General features: G+C 42.8%; 1 protein-coding gene across 2 annotated transcripts in view; it reads left to right on the top strand.

Annotated features, from left to right (window-relative positions):
* DMRT1 (doublesex and mab-3 related transcription factor 1) overlaps nt 1-18,804 on the top strand; it is a 53,961-nt gene extending 35,157 nt beyond the window's left edge. The window contains exon 5 of one of the 2 annotated variants that reach the window (XM_031610320.2): nt 18,569-18,804. In XM_031610320.2, the coding sequence (XP_031466180.1) occupies nt 18,569-18,705 (137 nt within the window). In that variant the 3' untranslated portion in view covers nt 18,706-18,804. The remainder of the gene's footprint in view (nt 1-18,568) is intronic. The other variant, XM_031610319.2, reaches the window with a different exon arrangement.
* Nucleotides 18,805-18,915: the final 111 nt, after the last annotated feature.

The following is an 18,915-nucleotide window of genomic DNA, read 5'->3' as shown; positions in this document are numbered from 1 at the left end:
CTTTCCAGATACATTTCAAGGGGTCAGTCCTACCTAGAGTCTAAATAACTGTTATCCTCACTGGTTTTACAGTTGCAGAAACTGAGGAGTAGTGATTGAACAGCAAGGCAGAGACTTCTCTGGGGTCTTTGTAATACACTCCTGCTTCTCTGTGGCTGGGTGCTGTACTGGGAACACCAGTGAGCTGTTGGAAAAGCCCACTCAAACTATGAAGCAGTTCTGTAGAGTCTCTTCCAGTGATTAAACAATCAAGGGTATGTCAGAAATAGTCTCCCTGCTTAAGCAAAAAAGTTCAGTAAAAGAGGTGCTGAAATGCAATGAATGTCATATGCCTGAGAAATGACAGAGGTCCTGGGTTAGGATATCGCTCTTCAGGTGAGATTCCAGTGTGCAAAAGTTACGCCCCTTTTTTAGGTTTCTTAAGTACAGTCTTCTTGCATAAATCTCTGCTTTTGAAATTCTGTGCAAGAGTCACATTCATGGTCAACAACACAGATAGCACCTGGTTGTAGGATCAGAGAATTCAAGGAATCCTGGTGTGCAAAAGGTCTGAGCCAGTGCCCTTGCATTTGTACTGTTTCAGTGGATGTTCGAGGTATGGAGGCAGGATACTGCAGCAAAGCAGGCTGATCTGCTATGACTGAGAAATGGCTCCAGAGACTGAGGAAATACCCTTGCATTTAATTGCTCTGTTAAATTTGCTGCCAGCTGACAAGATGCACTGGCAGTGCTGTGGTAGTAAAGTGCTTGGTGAAGTGAGGCAGGGCAGTAAGAAACAGCCCAAGTTTTTCTCTGTCTGGTCTGGAACAAGTCTGTGGAAGTGAAGAGACACTCTTGCTGTCCCACAGGCTCCAGGCCTTTTAAGTCTGAGGGATACCACTTCTGCTCCTTTTCTGCACACCCCTATTGCAGAATGCCAGTAGAAATGCATCCTGGATGCAGAGGGGCTTCAACTGTAGAATATGAGAGGAGCATATCATTTTGCTCATAGAATGGATGCAGTTCAGCAGCATTTAGCTTGTGTGTATTTCTTGTGTGTCTCTTCGTGGATCTTTTTTTTAAAAGCTGACCTCTGTCCAAGAGTATACCATCCCTTAGGCATGAGGAACAAGCAGTATTTGCTGAAACTTGAGTCTGATTGCTACTAACTATCCATCTTACATTCAACTTCTACAAATAAATATTGATACCAAACAAGAAAGAAAGAGATAATAATCTAATCCTGCAGATCCTTAACAGTCAGTTGAAAGATCTGTTTTTGTCAGCAGGTCGTTCCATTTTGTGTAGTTGTTTCATCCTTTTTGTGCTTTCTCATTGCTGCTGTTCACGGTCCCAGACGGTTGTTCTGTGCTCACTTTCCCTTCGGTGCCCATTACAAGGATGCTAGGAAGGCTTGCAAGCTTCGGCTTCTCTGTGCCGTGGTTTACATTTCTGTTTGTGTTCATGCAAACCACAGCCTTGTCTGCTCTTCTTGCTTGCAACAGTCTCGTTTATGTTACTCGTCTTGTAACATACCACTGTACTGTGGCTTTCTTAGAGTGGCAGGGTACAGTACGTTGGGGGCCACATGTGTATGTGTGCCAAAATATACACAAATAGATATGTAACTAAATAGGTATTTATGCATTCCTCTGCTAAATAAATCTGCTATACTCAGACATTTCTGCCTGCTTTCACACAACCTGGGCTGCATGGATAGTCTGTGGAATTAATTTGTTGTCAATATGGTGTGAGAGCAGAATTGCATGAAAGTTGGACAACACACTGTTATTCTTTGATTAGATCAAAATAGATTTTGGGTAGGTTGTAACATTTTACACATATTTTTAGGATGATGACATTTTAACATTATCATTTTCTTTCTCAGTAAGAAGCTGAATTTTAGACTTAGCTTGGGTTTGGAAATATTTTATGTTTTTTAAATCAAGCAAGTTGCTAACCCAGATTTGTGATGTTAGTACTCATGCCTCATTGTTTCACTTACTGTGGCAGCAGCATTCAAAATACACTTGAGAACGTGAGGCATATTTAATGCAAACTCTAGCAATCCATTTTTTTTCCATGTTGTTAATCCTTTTTGTAAATTACTGATCTGTGTTGTGAGGTTGGATTGGTGAAGATTTGGCCAACGCTGAAATAAGTAAGGTCTGACTGACAGAGAGGGAAAATCCTGGAAAGGAATGAATTTAAGCATCTGCTTACATTGTACTCTGCTTCAGTTTATTCTTGATTCAGAGGGTCATTTTAGTAATTTCTTCTTGAAACACCTTTCTGCTCTGCTCACTCAAAACCGCACAGAAATAACACAATCATGCAGTGAACTTGTCGTTGTGCAGTTGCAGAATTATAGGTTTGATTCATGAACCCTGCTGCTCGCTGTGGCGAAGAAGCTGGTCCTGTGGCAGTGCCTGCAGGGGCTGTGGTTTGGTTTTTTTCATGCTTAAAGGATGCTGGATCCTGTCCTAAAAACCTGCACCACAGGGCTTGGGCTTGGTGCTCTGGTTTTATTATGGAACTTTTTCCCTAAGAACAGAAATTCATGGAAATCGTTAGTAGTAAAACAGACTTCACCACAGAGTGGAGATTCCTTGTCACAGCAGTGACAGCAGCGTGCCTACCAACGTGTGGTTGGTAGCTGTAACAGTGAAACTTGCTCCTCTCTTTGCTTTGCTGTCATATGCAGCTGCATCCTTCTAACCCTGGTTAAGAAAAGGGAGAACTTGGCCACATTCTGTGGTGTATTCTGTGCAAAAGGGTTTGCCTTTCATGACAGCTTATCAGAGCAATGACCTAAGCTTCTGCAGGCTCTTTGGCTTGTGTAAGGTGCTTCTGTTGGCAGCCCTTCTGCAGACTGTGACAAACCTGAGCACAAGATGTGTTTGCTGCTGATTTCCTAATAAGAAAAAAAAAAAGGCAAATCAGAGTTCCTAAGTCCCTGAAAGCAGCCTGGATGGCGAGAGGCAATGAGCCAGACTGTGGCTCTTGGCAAGAAGTTGTTGCAGCTCACAGCACTGGTCCCATGCAGAATTGATTTTAGGGAGGAAGGTGAGGGCTTCCCCTTAGGTCTCCTGGCCCTGTGCAGCACTCTCTGGCTGAGGTGAGACTCTAGCTGAGGGGACCAGGGGGAACAAGGGATGTGGGCATGGTAGTCCCTTGCTCCATCTGTGTGGCCACCGATGCACGTTTGCATGGCTGTGTAGGGGATGCCTGCATAGGATGTGAGCAGCCCTGCACGAGTGGTGCTGGCTACTTGATGGGCCTTCTTAATTTGGCAGCCATTGGCCCGCCCACCCAGCACTTCTAATTCTAAGCCTGGGTGTTACCGATGGGTTTATTTCCAGCACTCCTCGCAGGCATAGCTTAGGCCAAGTACAAGTTGAATAACCTTCAGGAAAGCTGTGCTGTCCTTCTGTCGGCCGCTGTCTTTGAAAATTGCCTGCAGAGTTAGTGAGCAGGAACAGTTAAGATTTACAAACAATGATGAAGCTTGTCATGCATCTTTCACCATTCATCATCTGGGTGCCGTGGCTGGGCGGTGAAGTGTTCTTCATAAAAACCAGCTCAGTGTGAAATACACCTCGCAGCAATGTTTACTGCTCTGAAACTCGTCAGCAGCCCTTTATAGTAAATCCAGATTGCGATGTGACATTACAGTATATCATTGCAGAGCACGCTGGGGTTTACACTAGGAATGAGTGCAGTTCACACCAGATGAGATGTCGAAATTGAGTTATGTAGGAATTTGGCTGTTATATGGGGATAGCTTTTGTTTTCCGAGGACTGAAAGTTAGCTTTATATATATAATATATATAATCTACACATACCTGCACCTGTGTGTGGGTGCATATATGGATACAGACATATATACACATGGATATATGGATACACACATGCTATGCACACATTCTCTGTACAAACATTGCAGATGTACACAGAGATTACTCTGACAGGACCCTGTCTTTTTTTTTTTAATACTGTCTCCGTATTTTTTAGAAGTGTTGCAACTTAGCTTTTCAATGAAGCAGGCTTTTATTTTCAAAAAACACTGTTGAAAATACCATTCGTGGAACAACATAGATTATTGCTGGTTGAAAATTCAGATTGATAAGTTTTCTTATATTTTTCAATTACTTGTGTTATTTTTTCTGCTTGTTTTGGGCTAATTGTTATTTTAAAGGCGTGGGGCTCCTATGAGGTAGTACTCTTGGGGCCAGCCAAGGGAGGTGGCTCCTGAGATGGGGACCATCAGCATGGAACTGCTGGGCTGTGCTGGTGGTTTCCTCCCACTACCTTGGGCAGAAGTTCTGGGGGAACTTGCCCAGAAACTTGGAGATATGGAAAAGCAAAAGCATGTTTGGCTGTATGCTGAAATGGTAGTTCTTCCCATTAACTTCAATCCCTTCATCTGCACTGTTGACTTAAGGTTGCTAAGAAAGGGAAAGAGGAAAAGAAAGAAATAAGATAGTAGGCATTTTTGTCCAGCTGCATGAGAAAGATGTAAGTGCAAAAAGTAAACGGGACATTTTGTATGTGAGTAAATTGCTGTCTTTGGAGATAAATCTGCTGTTTCTGATATCTAGATGTGTGGAGTTAGCCAGTAACAGCCACATGGACTAGAAGGCAGACTGTCTTGATTATCATACAGGCAAGGACAGCAACCTTCCTCAGTGGGAGTTAGGTACTTTGTTGGTAGTTACCTGATTAAAAATAAATGAAATGAAAGGTGGGAGATGAGGAGTTTTTGAGTGCACCCTCTGACATTGTTATTTCACTGTTATACTGCAAAATCTGGAAGTTAACTTAAATTTCGCTGTCTTTAGTGTGCTGTGACTGTCCTCTGTGTTTGAAGCATAAATGTCACGTTCTGGACTTGTGTCAGAAGTCTTCTGGCTTTACTGCAGTTCAGCCAGAGGGAGAGGTGGTGTGTTTGAAATACTGTTACATTTAATTTTAGATTTCTGGAATCTGTGTTGAGTGTTAAATATAGTACAGAAGTGGAAAAAGGAGTAGGACTGCAGTTGGCACTATCAAAAAGAAAAGATAACTATATTTCATTTGTCCTCCTCAGTTGTTTTCAGCTTCTGTAGTTGTTTTTCCATTGAGTGCTCATTCTGCAGTGAAATCATACTTTCTAGCTGAAAACATTTTCCGCAAATGTGTTTATCGTTGCTAATTCTGCTCAGTTGATTTGTTAGGCTTTTTTTGAACTATATAAAGTTTATCATTTGGCCTGCTGCAGACAGCATAAGGCTAAAGCTTCCCATACACTAATCATGTAGGTCCATAGGCTTCCAGGCATACAAATAGCATTGGAAGCTTGTTCATATTCAGAATTAGTTTTGTGATACAGTGTTAATCTCACCTGCTTCTGCACCAGAGGCTTTAAAGGATCCCAGCAAGTTTCTTACAGATGATGTGGAAATGAAAGTTCAGAGGTGTTGAGCGTTATTTATGACTATTTTGACTTTCTCCTTTTATTTTGAGAGGGGAAAGTTTGGACATCTTTTATGTTACTCTTGTGACTTGAATTAGAGGGGTGTAGAGTAAAGCTGTCACTTTTAATGTACTGTTTTCAAGCACCACAATGTAGCATACAAAATCAAAGAAACGTATTTCTTCACAACCTTGACTGCTTTATGTGCCTGCTCAGTTTCTAGTAACTTTGCTAAGCCAGGATCTTCAGATATTTGTGATAAGTGGTGGCTTGACATAGTGAAGCTGTAATAGCCTCAGGGAAGTGGAGGCCCTCAGTAATACATATTCAGGATACTCTTGTACAGATTGTCATTTTATTTGCCACGTCTCTGGGTTGTCTCATTTCTCATCTGTAGTAGATTGTACGTGGATTTAAAGACACTTTCCAGTATTTGGGAAAATACTCTTGAAACCTTCCACATAAAACAGGTGGGCTTGTGGTATATTATGCAGTGATTGTGTCCGTTGTTGCTGTCCAGACATCCCCAAATATGAGTTAAATGGAGAAATGCTGGCTTGGACCAAGAAAAAAAAGTATCCTGTATGTCGGGTTAAGTTGTTTAATTTTATGTTGCTTTCCCGTGTACATACAAAGGTCTCCAGTTGGGGGTGGCATTTCAAACAATGTTCCTGCAGGAAGCAAAGCAAACATGCCTGTAGCGCGCTGTAAAAATACTCCAGAAGGAAATTGCTGGGAGTAGGGGGGCTGGGGGGCGAAACATCACAAATAAGCCAGCAGTACGTTGGCTGATTATAATGACTGCCTTGTAGCATCCAGGAGTTGTCAATCATAGCTTAACGTTTATAGAAGTGAAAAGTCAATGTCTAGTTGTTTAATTTGACATGGCTCTCGGGTTGAGAAAGTGTAATCGCTGGAGGGGACAGTTAAGTAGCTGTGCTCCGTGTCAGCCTGTCTCGCTCCGACTGCTGCACTAAACGCTTTCCTGATGAGCGATAGATTTGGTTAAATACCAAGATAATTGCTAGCTACAGCATCCAGCACTCTTTTAATGCCTTGTACTACATCTGTATTAGCTCTTGCCCGAGGCTGTTTGAGGTTTCTGCAGCAAAGAAGGCATGTACGCTCAATTACATTACTCTCCTTCGGTTTTTGAAGGGCAATTGTTGCAGAGCTAAATAGGTTGTAATAAATTACATTCTTTTCTTCCAAACCTGTTGCAGTAAATCAGACATGCAAATGTTACAGCTGCTTTTTCCTTTTAAGTGACATTTTGTTAGTCTGCCTTAACACACAAAGGATTATTTAAACAAAGTGGCTTTTCATATGAAAAATTGAAAACTACCAGACTTTTAAAACTGTGTGGCAAAACCAGCGAACTCGTTTTGCATGCTATAAAAGTATTTGCTTTTCCTAGTTGTGTTCACATCTGTAAATCAGATCGCGGCACAAATGCATTTTGCTTGTCAGGGTGCACCATCGGATGGGACCGGAGGGGCACTCCCACTGCAATTAGGTGGGTGTCAGCATTTCCAGTGCCCTCATAACACGCTTGGTATGGTAAGGAGACTTGAAATGTCCTCGCTACTTTTGTCAGAGTGGCTCAAGGCAATCTCGTTGCCTGCTTGTATCTGCGGGTGGCTTCATGGCTGCATGGTGGTGATGCAGTGCTGTGATGCTGCTGCACAGTGATGCTACATGGATACTGCACTGCCTTGGTGCAGCTCTTGCCTTCTGAGCATGCTGCTGCAGCACCGAGCACATGCCAGGTGCTCCTTTCTGTCTCTCTGCAGTACAGTCCACACTGCACCAAGAGAGCCTGCACCTCTTGTCACCTGCAGAGGTACAGCTCGCTTCACAGATGTATGAAAGGGGCTAGTTGGGGCAGAGGAGGGCATTTGTTTTTGAATTTTATCTTAAAATTCTGAGCAGATTTGGAGTTATAGACTCACAGTGTCGTAGGGGTTGGAAGAGGCTTCTGGAGATCACCTAGTCCAACCCCCTGGTAAAGCAGGAAGTACCTTTGGTAATAACTTGATGATTGAACACTTCATTTTGACAAGATTAATTTTGGAATGTAATGCAGAAAAAGCAGAAGCCTATTTAACATTTAGAAGTAAAACTAAAAATTGTGATTTTGTTTAATTTAACACCTTCAAATTTATTTCCCACTTGTCCATAATTTTTTTACAATGTTTATATTATTGCACACTGTATTTTACAATGCCCTGTGCTTGATATTTGTCCCACAGTGACAGTTAAATCAGTTAAGCTTCGTAGGTTTGCATCCCAGTGTTGTGGATAGCATGTTTATTTACCCCAAGCATACCACTAATCATGTAGTAGGTTGCTGAGGTAAAAGAGTGCTCTAGCCCAGTTTGTCACCAGTTTTGTTTCTTTTCTGGACATGAAAGAAAAGGAAAAATCAATGAATTCTCTCTCCTGCTCCTTTATAAATCATTTTCCCTTTCAAGTTCTGTCCTAGAGCACTTGCAGACACTGCAAAGAATATTTTCTTTTCCCACTCTGAAACAACCATTTACTACAATTCTTAGCAGATTTTTGTATTGGCTTTTGGCTGTGTAAAACACATTTTGATAGGTTGTATTTTGGGCCAGATTTGAGCTAGATGTATGCCCTTAAGTGTCATTTTAAACCTCCTGAATACTGCAAATCAAGACTTTACTGTCCTCATTTTTTTCTCTCCCCTCTCTTAGGTAAATACAAACTTGTAGCTCATTTAACTGTGTTTACCAAGTAAGTCATATACATCTTGCCCCAGCTCTTTGCTGAGTTGCAGGAATGCCTAGTGATTTTAGTTTGGTTGGATTTTATCGCTAGTACTTCCCAAGACATTCTGCAAGCAGATTTGTGCAAACGAGAGAAGCAGCACTGGCTTGTTGAGAGGGGTCTACTGTTCTTTTATGTGGATGCTTCTGCAGGAGATAGCCGAAATGAAGTTGTAACATAATGAACCCTAATGAAAAGAGGTGAGGAGGGACGAATGCATGTGAGCCCTTGGTTCACCCCTCCTCAGCCATGCTCTGACCTTTTGCTTCTTGCTCTGAACTGTCCAGCTTGGATCAGGAGGCACCTGCACCTGCTGATCTGCATTCACCTGCATTTTTGGGTACCTTGATAACCCATCCTTCCCTGCACTTAGAGCAGGTCCTTCCGTCACCTCATCCTTGCAGCTCAGCTGGCCAAGATGAAAGGCCCTGGGGGGAGCATGCAGAGATGTTCCTCTGCACAGCCTCCCTGCAGGGGGCTTCCTTCCCCCAGAAGGCCCAAGGGACCCCAGTCAGCTCCTGTGAAGGTAGACAGGCCTGGAGCCCTGGGCTGCTGCTTCAGGAGAGCTCTGGATGAGGACCAGGCATGCTGGGAAGATACAGCTGTCTTCATGAAATGGATTTTGCTGCATTCAGCTGCTGTGTGCCCATAGTGGCATGGCTAGGAGCAGGCCTTCCAGTAGTGCTGGCACAGCCGGCTGGGGCAGGCCCCTCACCTCAGCAGCACAGGGTTCTGTTGCACGCCGGCATTTCACAGAGTGCATTTAATGCTGCTGTTGTGTTAGTGGAAATAAATATAAATATAACACAGTGGGTCTGTCATAAGCCTAATGTTGTGTGAAACTTCATTTAACTCATTTGAGTACCTTAAGAATGCTTTGTGTTCAGTTTTTGTCCCTATTTTCTCAAGTAGAGTGACTTATTGTGACAAGGTTCCTAAACTTCAGAGTGTATAAATCTCACTTTAAAATAAGTAGCAACATTTTTACTCTGTTTATGTATATACCCCTCTTTTGCTGCAAATTTAACCAATACTTGTTGAACCATTTGACAGCAAGTCTGCTTGACTGGCTTCTACATTAAAGTTAACATTGAAAAATAGTAATGCCATGGTAATATTAATTCACTTTAATGCCTCCTCGGTGTTTAAAATTGTAGATTCACTTGAATTCTAACCTGTACATGTAAGGGTTCTTTCATTTTTTCCTTTTACTCAGTTTTGAGTGCAGTTGTTTGTGAATATAGTCTTGCTCATGCTGAAATCAGTGGCAAACCTACTGCAGCTTTTGTTGGCAGGGTGTAAGTTGCAGGTCCTTCTTTGTTCCTTCCCAGCAGAGGAGATTACATTATAAGAGCATTAAAAAAAATCTATTCCTGACAAGTGAAAAATCCATTGAGTCTACCGTAACAGATCTCTTTCATTAGACTTAGCATTTTCTCTGATTATTTAGTAATCTCTTGATTTCCAAAAGCTTGCAAGTCATATTCACAAAAGATAATTAAGCCATACCATATTGCACTTTATCACTGAGTGCATATTTTCTACAGTTAAGAAAGGTCAGTAAGGCTTGGTTACTCTTTGAGTGTCGTGACTGATGACAGATGGCATAGATTTTCTCTTTGTTTTATAGGTTGAAAGTGGCATCATGAGCAGTAAAAGTGTAAAGAACGGTGACCAAAATTAAAGTTTACATTTATTTGGCTAGTCTTGATGTTGCACAAACTGTGATAGACTTCTTGGTGTTTTTTTTTTCTGGGACACCAGTAAAGTTTAACAGCTTTTCTGACACAGGAGCTGGTAGATAGTCAGACAAAACAGTGTTAAATTTGGATTTCTGCATGGGACACCAAGAAGTTATTAGTGGTTATTAAAGCTTCTATTTTCTTTCTTTAGTATAGCTACATAAGGAGAAAACCTGTGCCATGTCTTGCCATGTATTCTGCTGCTTGATAACGCTACTCTGAGTGTGCAACACACTTTTCCCTTAAAGTTACCATTGCTCTTCAGACAAACATTTTCCTGCCACACTATTGCAAATTGCAGTGTAGGTAGGACACCTTATGCTTCTAGAGATGGTTATTAACAATGAACTTCTTGTTTAGACAGTCTTTAAGGAAGTACACAAAGCAAAACAAAGGCAAAATATGCTGTCAAGATGCACAGGGACAGGTGAGAAGGGAGAGTCACACTCTGTCTCCTCCAGCGTGAACTGACTCAGATCTGCAAAGTGGATTGCTTCAATATTCACAAAAAGAGCCACCCATGACTGGCTTCTCAGAAGATGTGGCTGGTTTCATGGACCTGGCCTTGCATGTGGCTGTGCAAAAGGGTTCCAGGGACACTGTGTTCCCTGCCTGGCTGCTGTGTCCAGGAATGATAGAGGCCAAGATGTTGCTGACCTCTTAACCCTGCAAGGCAGATTGGTGCAAAGCTAGTCCTGGTGGAATGAAGTACCTACAATGGGTGTTTGGGCACGTTTTCCTTCCTCTGGCAAAATACTTGTATGTTTCTCATGAAAGGTGCATGTTTCAGTTTTATTTTTAGAACATAGTTCTTAATTCTTTCAAGAATGAGAAAGAACAGTTGAGAAAGTGGATTCAGAGCCCTTTTTTTTTCTGTTGTTCTGTCTTGTGCTGGTCCTTTGAATACAACACATCAATGGTATCTTTTTGTTAAAGAATTATCTCTTTGCTGTTGTGTGTAGAATTGTATGTGACCTCTAGGAACAAAAAGATGAAAGGTCCCAGCTTTGTCACAACCTTGTTTAAGTGATGAAGCAAATGGCTTTTCTCTGAGGTTCCATGCTGCTCTCCAAATCACTTCATCCCTCATAGCCACATTTTTTTACATCTTTCTGGGGGACTAATACCTTCTTGTATGTTTGTGTGGCTAGTCTCCAATCTGGAATCTTGAAATGATTTGGTATTTTTTTTTCCACATAAATTCCTCTCAAAGCATTGTCCATTTAATGATTTAGAGAACAGCCTTGCAAACCACTGGGTTTGCCCAGCAGCAGAACATGTTCCCTGACTCTGAGGGACCATGAATGTCAAAGGGAAGCTGGGATCTCTGAGAGCACATCTGCTGATGGTCATAGCAAAGACCTGTAGCCTGAAGAAGCAGGTGTGTCTATGCAAAACATAGGGAGCTGGGTATTCTGCAGTAGAATAATTTCTCTAGTGTGATTCCGATCTGAGCACACAGATGCATGCACAGGACAACACAGAGGTTTAACTAAGTGAGGAATGGAAGGGATGAAGAAAAAAGATAACTTTTTTTTTTTTTTTTTTTTTTTTGTCACAGTGCCTTTTCTTTGGAGGATTAGTACTAGTTTAGAAATACTTCAGCCTGTGACCTCATCTTTGTTCCTTTGTGATGGGGAAATAGTTGTTCTGTTGTGTAGTCATAAAGAATGTTTATACTTACAGATGACCCAATCAACCTTCCATAAAAGTTCACATTTTAGCCATTATCTAAGAGTGGAAAAGGTTTACTTTATGTTGAGATAACCAGTTCTTGGAGTGTGATTTCCTTCATGTCTTCCAAAGCACCAATTCTCTACATTAAACCATTAAAACTGTATGTCTTTAAGGAAGGAACTATTAATCAGAATTTTGGAGTTGAATATAAGATTAGATGCTTCGTGTGGGATTGTACTCATTCATACTCTGCTGGGACATGGCTCTGGTAGAGTGAGCATTTCTGGTTAATACCTTGCCCAGGAGGTGTGTAACCACTGAATTCTGCCAAGCTGGACTTGGCACTAACAAGCTTTTTCCTTCTGGACTTTGCACATTGTCTTCAGATAAATTCAAAGCAAGGATACTCATCTTCATATACCTGGTCTTCCTTTTGTGATAGTTCCTCTGTACTCTGCCTTTCGTAGCCTCAGGTACCAGTTTAGTCCCATCAAGTTAACCATGTGATGTAAAACTGGTATAAGTAAAAGGTGTTGGTCAGTCAGTACTGTTTTGATGCATATTCTGTCTGCAGGTTCTAATGGCAGTTGCCTTGTAAGTGGTTGATATTGTTATGAGGTAGGATTTGGAGCCTCAAATGAAAACTCAAAACCTGTGCTTCCAGAATGTCTTCCTTGCATCCTTCCTGACCAGCTGGAGGTGGGTGAGGAGTGGAAAGTCTCATTTGATTGTTTCTCTTATTCTTGTAAGAGAATTTAAAGGCAGGGGTGGGGGAGTTCAACAAGAGGATATTTTCTTCAGCTTCTGGTTTCTAATTACATCAAGTTATAGCCCCACCTTTTTAGTTGCTAAAAGTACAAGCAGGAACTGGAAAAGAATGAGATAATCCATAGTAAAGCATGCTGAATAAAGATCTCCATTCAGATCTCTACCTCTTATCCTGAGCTTCTAATGCCAAGAATTAATGCTATTTGAAAACGCACAATGAATGTGTCCTACTGTGGGTATAAAAGATAATCCTAATTATTTTAAATGTTAGTGAGATGGGTAGGCGTTTGAGAAGGGGAAAAGGGCTTTACTGTGAAATAGTATATCTGTGCTAAGAGACACAGGCTGGACTTGGTTTTGATTCCATTTCCTTAGGCATGTTTTGTCTTTTTTTTTAATCAAAAGGCAGCTCTGCTTGTTCTTGACACTTCTTACAGCAGGATAATTTCCATTGGCATGCATTGCTGGAACTGGACTATTTGCCCTTGTATTAAAGACATGCAAAGCAAAGAGGGAGCACCAGTCCCTTTTTATTTTTAATTTGTCTGCATTACATTCAACACAGAATAGTCCACAATGAATTGATCAAAATGAAAACTGCAAAGATATTTCAGCTGAGATGTGTAACATGGAGTAACTCTCATTTGAAGGCAGATCCATAACTGAGTTTTCATTAGTGCCTCATTACTGTTTTAGCATCAGTCTCCCTGTTAGACCAACAGCTCATCTTACTATGTGCTCTGCATAATGCTTTTCTTAAGAAGTCTACATTCATGCTAGGGAGTGATAATGAGCTGTAGCAAATAGAAACTGCTGGTGTCAGAGTGAAGTTCCAAAATTTGACCCTTTGGGAAGCACTTCCTACTCCAGGTAGGCAAAGTATGAGAGGAGGACAGTCACTGCAGCACATCTCACATTGGTATGTGAGAAGGTATTGATTAGAATTCTCAGTCAGTAAGAGATATTTAGTCTCAACATTCATGCAGAGACAGAGTAGCGCAGAATAGCTAGGAAATACTGGGGATTCATTGAGCATTCAATGTGTTCAGTAACGTGAATTTCTGCAGCTTTAAAAGCGTGATTCTTTCTGTTCAGAAGAAATTTTAAAAACAGAGCTGGCATATGTTTTTCTCAGCTAAAAACTTTCCTCTATTAACACTTGTTTCTTCATTACAGAGTAAAATAGTCCTCTGTCTTTTCAAACAATGCATTCACGGCACATGGAAAGTTCGATGGTGACAGACCTTTGTTTTGGCCTTCTGTCACCTAACTCTGTGATAAAAGAGCTGGATGCTTGCAGGGCTAGGCACCACAAAGATGAGAGGTAGCAGAGCGCAGTTTGTTTAGGAGAACTGATCTTGGTATTTTTGTGTGTGCTTGCATTGGGATTTCATTGAGGTGATTTGTAGCACAGTCAGGACACTGGCACTCCTGCTGCTCCTCTGATGCTTCCTTCACAATAGGAAAGTAGTGGATTTCTCTGACTTTTCTGTGTGTCTTCCTCCATAGCTGAGCCAGAGTTCATTCTGATGATTCTCTGGTTCCAAGCACCTGGTTTTGCAGGAGTAACCGATTTTGTGTTTTGTTTTGTCCTTTAACTGAATGCTTTGCTAAGCATCTGCCACGTTCTTGCATTTGATGTACCTTGCAGGCTGTTCGCTGGCAGCAGGTGGTAGAGCCAGCCCTGCAATGTCAGTATGAGCTGTGGAGTGATGATTTCCACCAACTTGAGTGCAGACTTAGCAGCATCTTCCAAGAGAGTCCCATCCACAGTATTTCCAGGACACTAAGCCAGCATTCCTTCAGAACACTGCCAGTCATCCCACTGAGTCTCGTAGCACCATGGAGATGGGTGCCTTGAGGTAGTAATCTGAGGGAAGTGCCCAGATGTTTTCTCTTTCCATCTACCCTTCACACAGCTAGCAGGTCTTGCTTCTGATTATCATTGCCACTGGTTTCTTAGGCCTGCTGGTTGCTGAAGACACTTCATATAGGATTTTCAGGCCTGAAGTGGCAATCACTTCTTGCACATTCATTTTCAGTGGTACTTACAAAAGGAAAATTATTTTGCGATGGAAAGGAAGACACCATGAAAGACTGGAAAATTCCATTTCAGCCTCAAATCAAAACCCTGGCTTGCTTCAGTTGTGCTCCAGCAGCAACAGCTTCGTTGCCCTTCTTCCTCTGAGAGTGAGCATGGCTGTGCTTGCAGGTGCAGGTTTAGGTCTGTACACTAGGAAGAAGTATATAGTCCTTAGGAGCAGGTGGGAAAGGCATACTTATTCTTCTTTTCCTTGAAAAAGGTGAAAGAGCTTTAAAAAATGGATTGTACCTCTCAACCTTAAATCTTTTAAAATTGCTTCTTACTGAGAGTTTAATAGTTTTTTAAATGTAAACTTGGGAAAATATTTACTTTTCAAGCTTGAATATCCTTCTGCTTTCTCACATCATTGAAAGTGTATTATTCTTTTCAGTCCACTGAATTACAGGGATCACTCATGTTAAAAGTTAATGCAGTTTCCAGTGTCAGAAGATGTAAGGTTTTGTGGTTTTGGTTCATATCCCTTCTCACTTCTTTTACTATGTGATATTAGCTGATATTTTTTTTCAGATTCATATGGCTCAAAAGTATTCAGGTTTCCCAAGAGTAAAAGGTAATTAGATCAAGGAATGATCTTTAAAAACCATCATAGACCCAATTCTGGTGCTGTTATTTACACAGATAAGGGCTGTGTAACTATAGTGGGAGGATCAGCCACAAGCCTCGAACAGATGAAGCTCATACATTTAAATCAAAAAGAACATGGGCTTTGTTTCTTTGAACTTGGAATTTTTACATTTTATTGCCGTGTGATTAAAACACTGGAACAGAATTGCTCATTTCTTTCTTGCTGCCTTTTTATAGCTACAAGTCCCAAATCAAGTATCTTGCTCTTATTATCAGCTTTGCACCTACCTACCTCTGGGTTGACTTTGGTGTCTCCCACTGACTTTAATGCAAGTGAGTCCAAGTAAGCAGTGCAGGCTGGGATACAGAGGTAGGTCCCATTTGCTAGAGAAGAGACCTCTGTAGTTCCAGGTTATTTTTAAAATCTAGGTGGCTCTGCTTACATCCTCCTGTGCACATTTAGAGATTAACATAGGTAGTCCAAGCTTCATAACTCTAAAAACCAGGGCTATTTTGACTGTCACTAGAAGAGCTGCCTGTGTTATTTAGATCAGTGCCTCCAAGTTCTGAGATGTTTTGTGAAACCAGCCAACCCAGTAGGGACTGGAAATGTTCTTGTGCTAATACCCCTTCCACCTGAGGTTTGATTATGATACCTCATGAGAAATGCTGGTGGAGCTCTACTGGTCCAGAAAGCTTAAGAACCACTGCCTGGGGTGCTGAGAAACAGGTGTGGGTGCCTGTCTATAAAAAGGCTGACGTCTGTATCATTCCCCATGTTTTTAATACATTAATGTAGAGCTGCTGGGTAAATAATAAAAATGAAATTCAGGCTGAATTTCAGGCTGGATATTAGGAAATACTACTTCTCTGAAAGGGTGGTCAGGCACTGGAATGGGCTGCCCAGGGAGGTGGTGGAGTCCCCTTCCCTGGAGGTGTTCAAGGAACGTTTGGATGTTGTGTTGAGGGATATGGTTTAGTGAGAACCATTGGTGATAGGTGGATGGTTGGACTGGATGATCTTACAGGTCTTTTCCAACCTTAGTGATTCTGTGATTCTGTGAAAATTGGCAGTTTTACTGTCATAGGGTTTTAACACTGGTGCCATGTAGCACGTTGGGTGGGTTTCTTACTGCACTCTTTCCATGTAGGAAAAACCTCTCTTTATGTTTGTCAGAGAGATTTATAAATCTCAGTATTTTAAAATATGCCTTTCCATCACTCCAGGCACATATGTACTAAAGATACTAACAAACCCTTTGAAAGAAGTAAGCCACTTTTTTGCACATCTGGCTACTCAGGAGTAAACAAAAAAATATCTCTAACCTTAATCACTCCTTTTATACTTACTGGAGCTTGAGAACAGGGGGATTTTTTATAGCTTATCCTAAGTATGTTGAGCTTTGCTAGATCAGGGCAGAATGAGGTTGCAGATTTGGAGACTTGAGCCACTGAGGCAGTTAGTGGTGTTCAAGCCAGACTTCTGGTTGTTTGCTTCATAATGCAAGGTGCTTGAGGAAAAAGGGACATTTCCTGGTGCCAGGTAAGGCCAAATTCAACTGAAGCTTGTATTGTTAACTGGCAACAGCTGTGTGTGACCTGTGAGGAGCTGATCTCTAGAATGTTTACACCAAGAGAGATATGGACTGCTGCATGTTCTGTAGGTGCTTTTGCTCTTTGGCATCTTGGTGCAGACTATGTACAGAGCATCGGTGTTCCATCATTACGCAGTAGTCAAAGCATGAACCTCTGCAACAAAGCTACTAGCCTGGAGTGTTAAGTAAGATATGCTTCAGACCAGGGGGAGTGTGGGCTGCCCAGTGAGTATGTTTGGGCTCTGGGAGCCTGTCTGACCAGGTGGGCCTGCTTCCCTTCCACAGGAACAGTAATGCTCCTCCATTCTCTGCTCTTTTCCCCTAATCTGCATGCTTACATGTGGTTCAAGTAATGGGAGCTCCTTGGCAGTAAGTCACAAGCAGAGGATTAGCAGAGGAGGTGAAGTGGAACGCTGACTACATCCTCATCCAGAGACTGAGAAACTTATGTCTTCTCTTCCTTGGGCTCTGCCACTAGCCCTGCTGACATGTGAAGAGATGAGTAGGAAACAGAATGTTATCTGCTACCCTCAGGAAGACCCAGCTTCCTCTTTCCACATTGGTAGTAGCATTCACAGGATGTGTGAAAATTCTGAGCAGTAGCTTTGTCAGTACTCTTACCTAAGCACTGCATTCTTTTTTATCTTTCAGCTAGGAGATGAAGGTAATACAAGATTAATATCCTACTGGTTTTTTTAATCAAATCTGAGACAACAACAGTAGTCTGATACAGTTGATGTTAAAGGATTGACTTGTCCCTCACCAGTATCAAAGGAGTGTTCACACAAAATTAGTGAATTAGGTTCCATCATTGCAAAAAAATAGGCAGAACTCCCTTAAAGTATCTGAAATTACCATTTAATGTAGTCACAGACAAATAGGTGAAACTGGCATGTGGGGCCTCAACTGCATACCCCATAACCAGCACTGTGTTTAAAATGAGGATGAATCTGGAAGTTAAGCTGCACTTGGAATTTACTACAGAAGCAGACTGCCACTGCCCTGCAGAGGTGAGATGTTTGTGATTTTCAGGATAAGGTTTCTTCCTTTTGTAGTAATGGGGTACATCCATAGGACTGCTGCTTATTTCCCCTGAATCCTCGTGGCTTGGGTGTGAGAGTTGAGTCGAACCCTTTATTTGTAATGGAACTGCTAGCACCTGGTGCTGGAGGGGGAGGGCAAGTTTGAGCCTTCCTATTCTCATGCAGCTGTACCAGATCCATCATAGCTTCCAAAATACAGGCAGTGGCTGTGAAGTGTGTTCTCTTTTAAAAGACCACAGCCTGGTAGCACTCTCCTCTAAACAGGAAAATCCAGAGCACGGTAAGTATTGATGCTAAGGTGTCTGGCCAGTGGAGATGCACTGCAACGTAGTTCCCCCCCTCCCCGACTGTCCCAGCCCACCGGTGCGTTCTGCTAATTACACCATAGATTTCCCTATTGATGAACAGAACTGAATTAACGCAGAAGCAGGGATGTTGCCCTCACTGCCGCTGTTGTACACGGAGCCGGGCAGATGCTGGCCGTTAGTTACACAAACATTAGTATTAACGATTGGCCATTTGGAATTGGTGACAAACTGCCGCCCGCCGGAATCCTGAGCCTGAAACCAATCAGGAAGTTAATGAGGAGAGAAATTACCACTGCAGCTTCCCCTTAATTATATTCACGGCAGGCAGGAAGGGAGTGCTGGAGGTGGATCTCAACTCATCTAAGGTTAGGAAGGTCAGAGACCCTTTTACTCGGTTTTGTATCTACTGCAAATTGCAACGTTGCAGCCGTTCCGAGCGCTGCCTTATTTCTGAATTCTCCGATGTCGGCCCGGGGCAGCGCTGCGGGCCCCGGGGTGCAGCGGCGCGGGGCTCAGGCTCTGTGTTCTCTCCCCTCACGCAGTGTTTTCGCCGCCCAGCAGCCAGGACTCGGGCCTGGGGTGCCTGTCCAGCAGCGAGAGCACCAAGGGAGACCTGGAGTGCGAGCCCCACCAAGAGCCCGGCGCCTTCGCGGTGAGCCCGGTCCTCGAGGGCGAGTAGGCGCGGCGCCGGGCGGCTGCTGCGCGGCGTTCACTGTTGCCTTGTTCTGTTGGGGGTTGCGGGGGGGCGTTGGGTTTCTTCTTTCCGGGGCGGGGGGGGCACGGCGGGGCCGCGGCCGGGCCGGTGGGGAGGGGCGGGGTGGGGTGGAGCGGGGCGGGGCGGGGCGGAACCGCACGGGGGCCGCAGCTCGGCCCGGGGCGGCCGTCGGGT

The sequence above is a fragment of the Phasianus colchicus genome, chromosome Z (assembly GCF_987193195.1).
Source record: "Phasianus colchicus chromosome Z, bPhaCol1.hap1.1, whole genome shotgun sequence".
Lineage (NCBI taxonomy): Eukaryota > Metazoa > Chordata > Aves > Galliformes > Phasianidae > Phasianus > Phasianus colchicus.
Note: the sequence above shows the minus strand (reverse complement) of the source record. Positions and strands in the feature narration are given on the sequence as shown.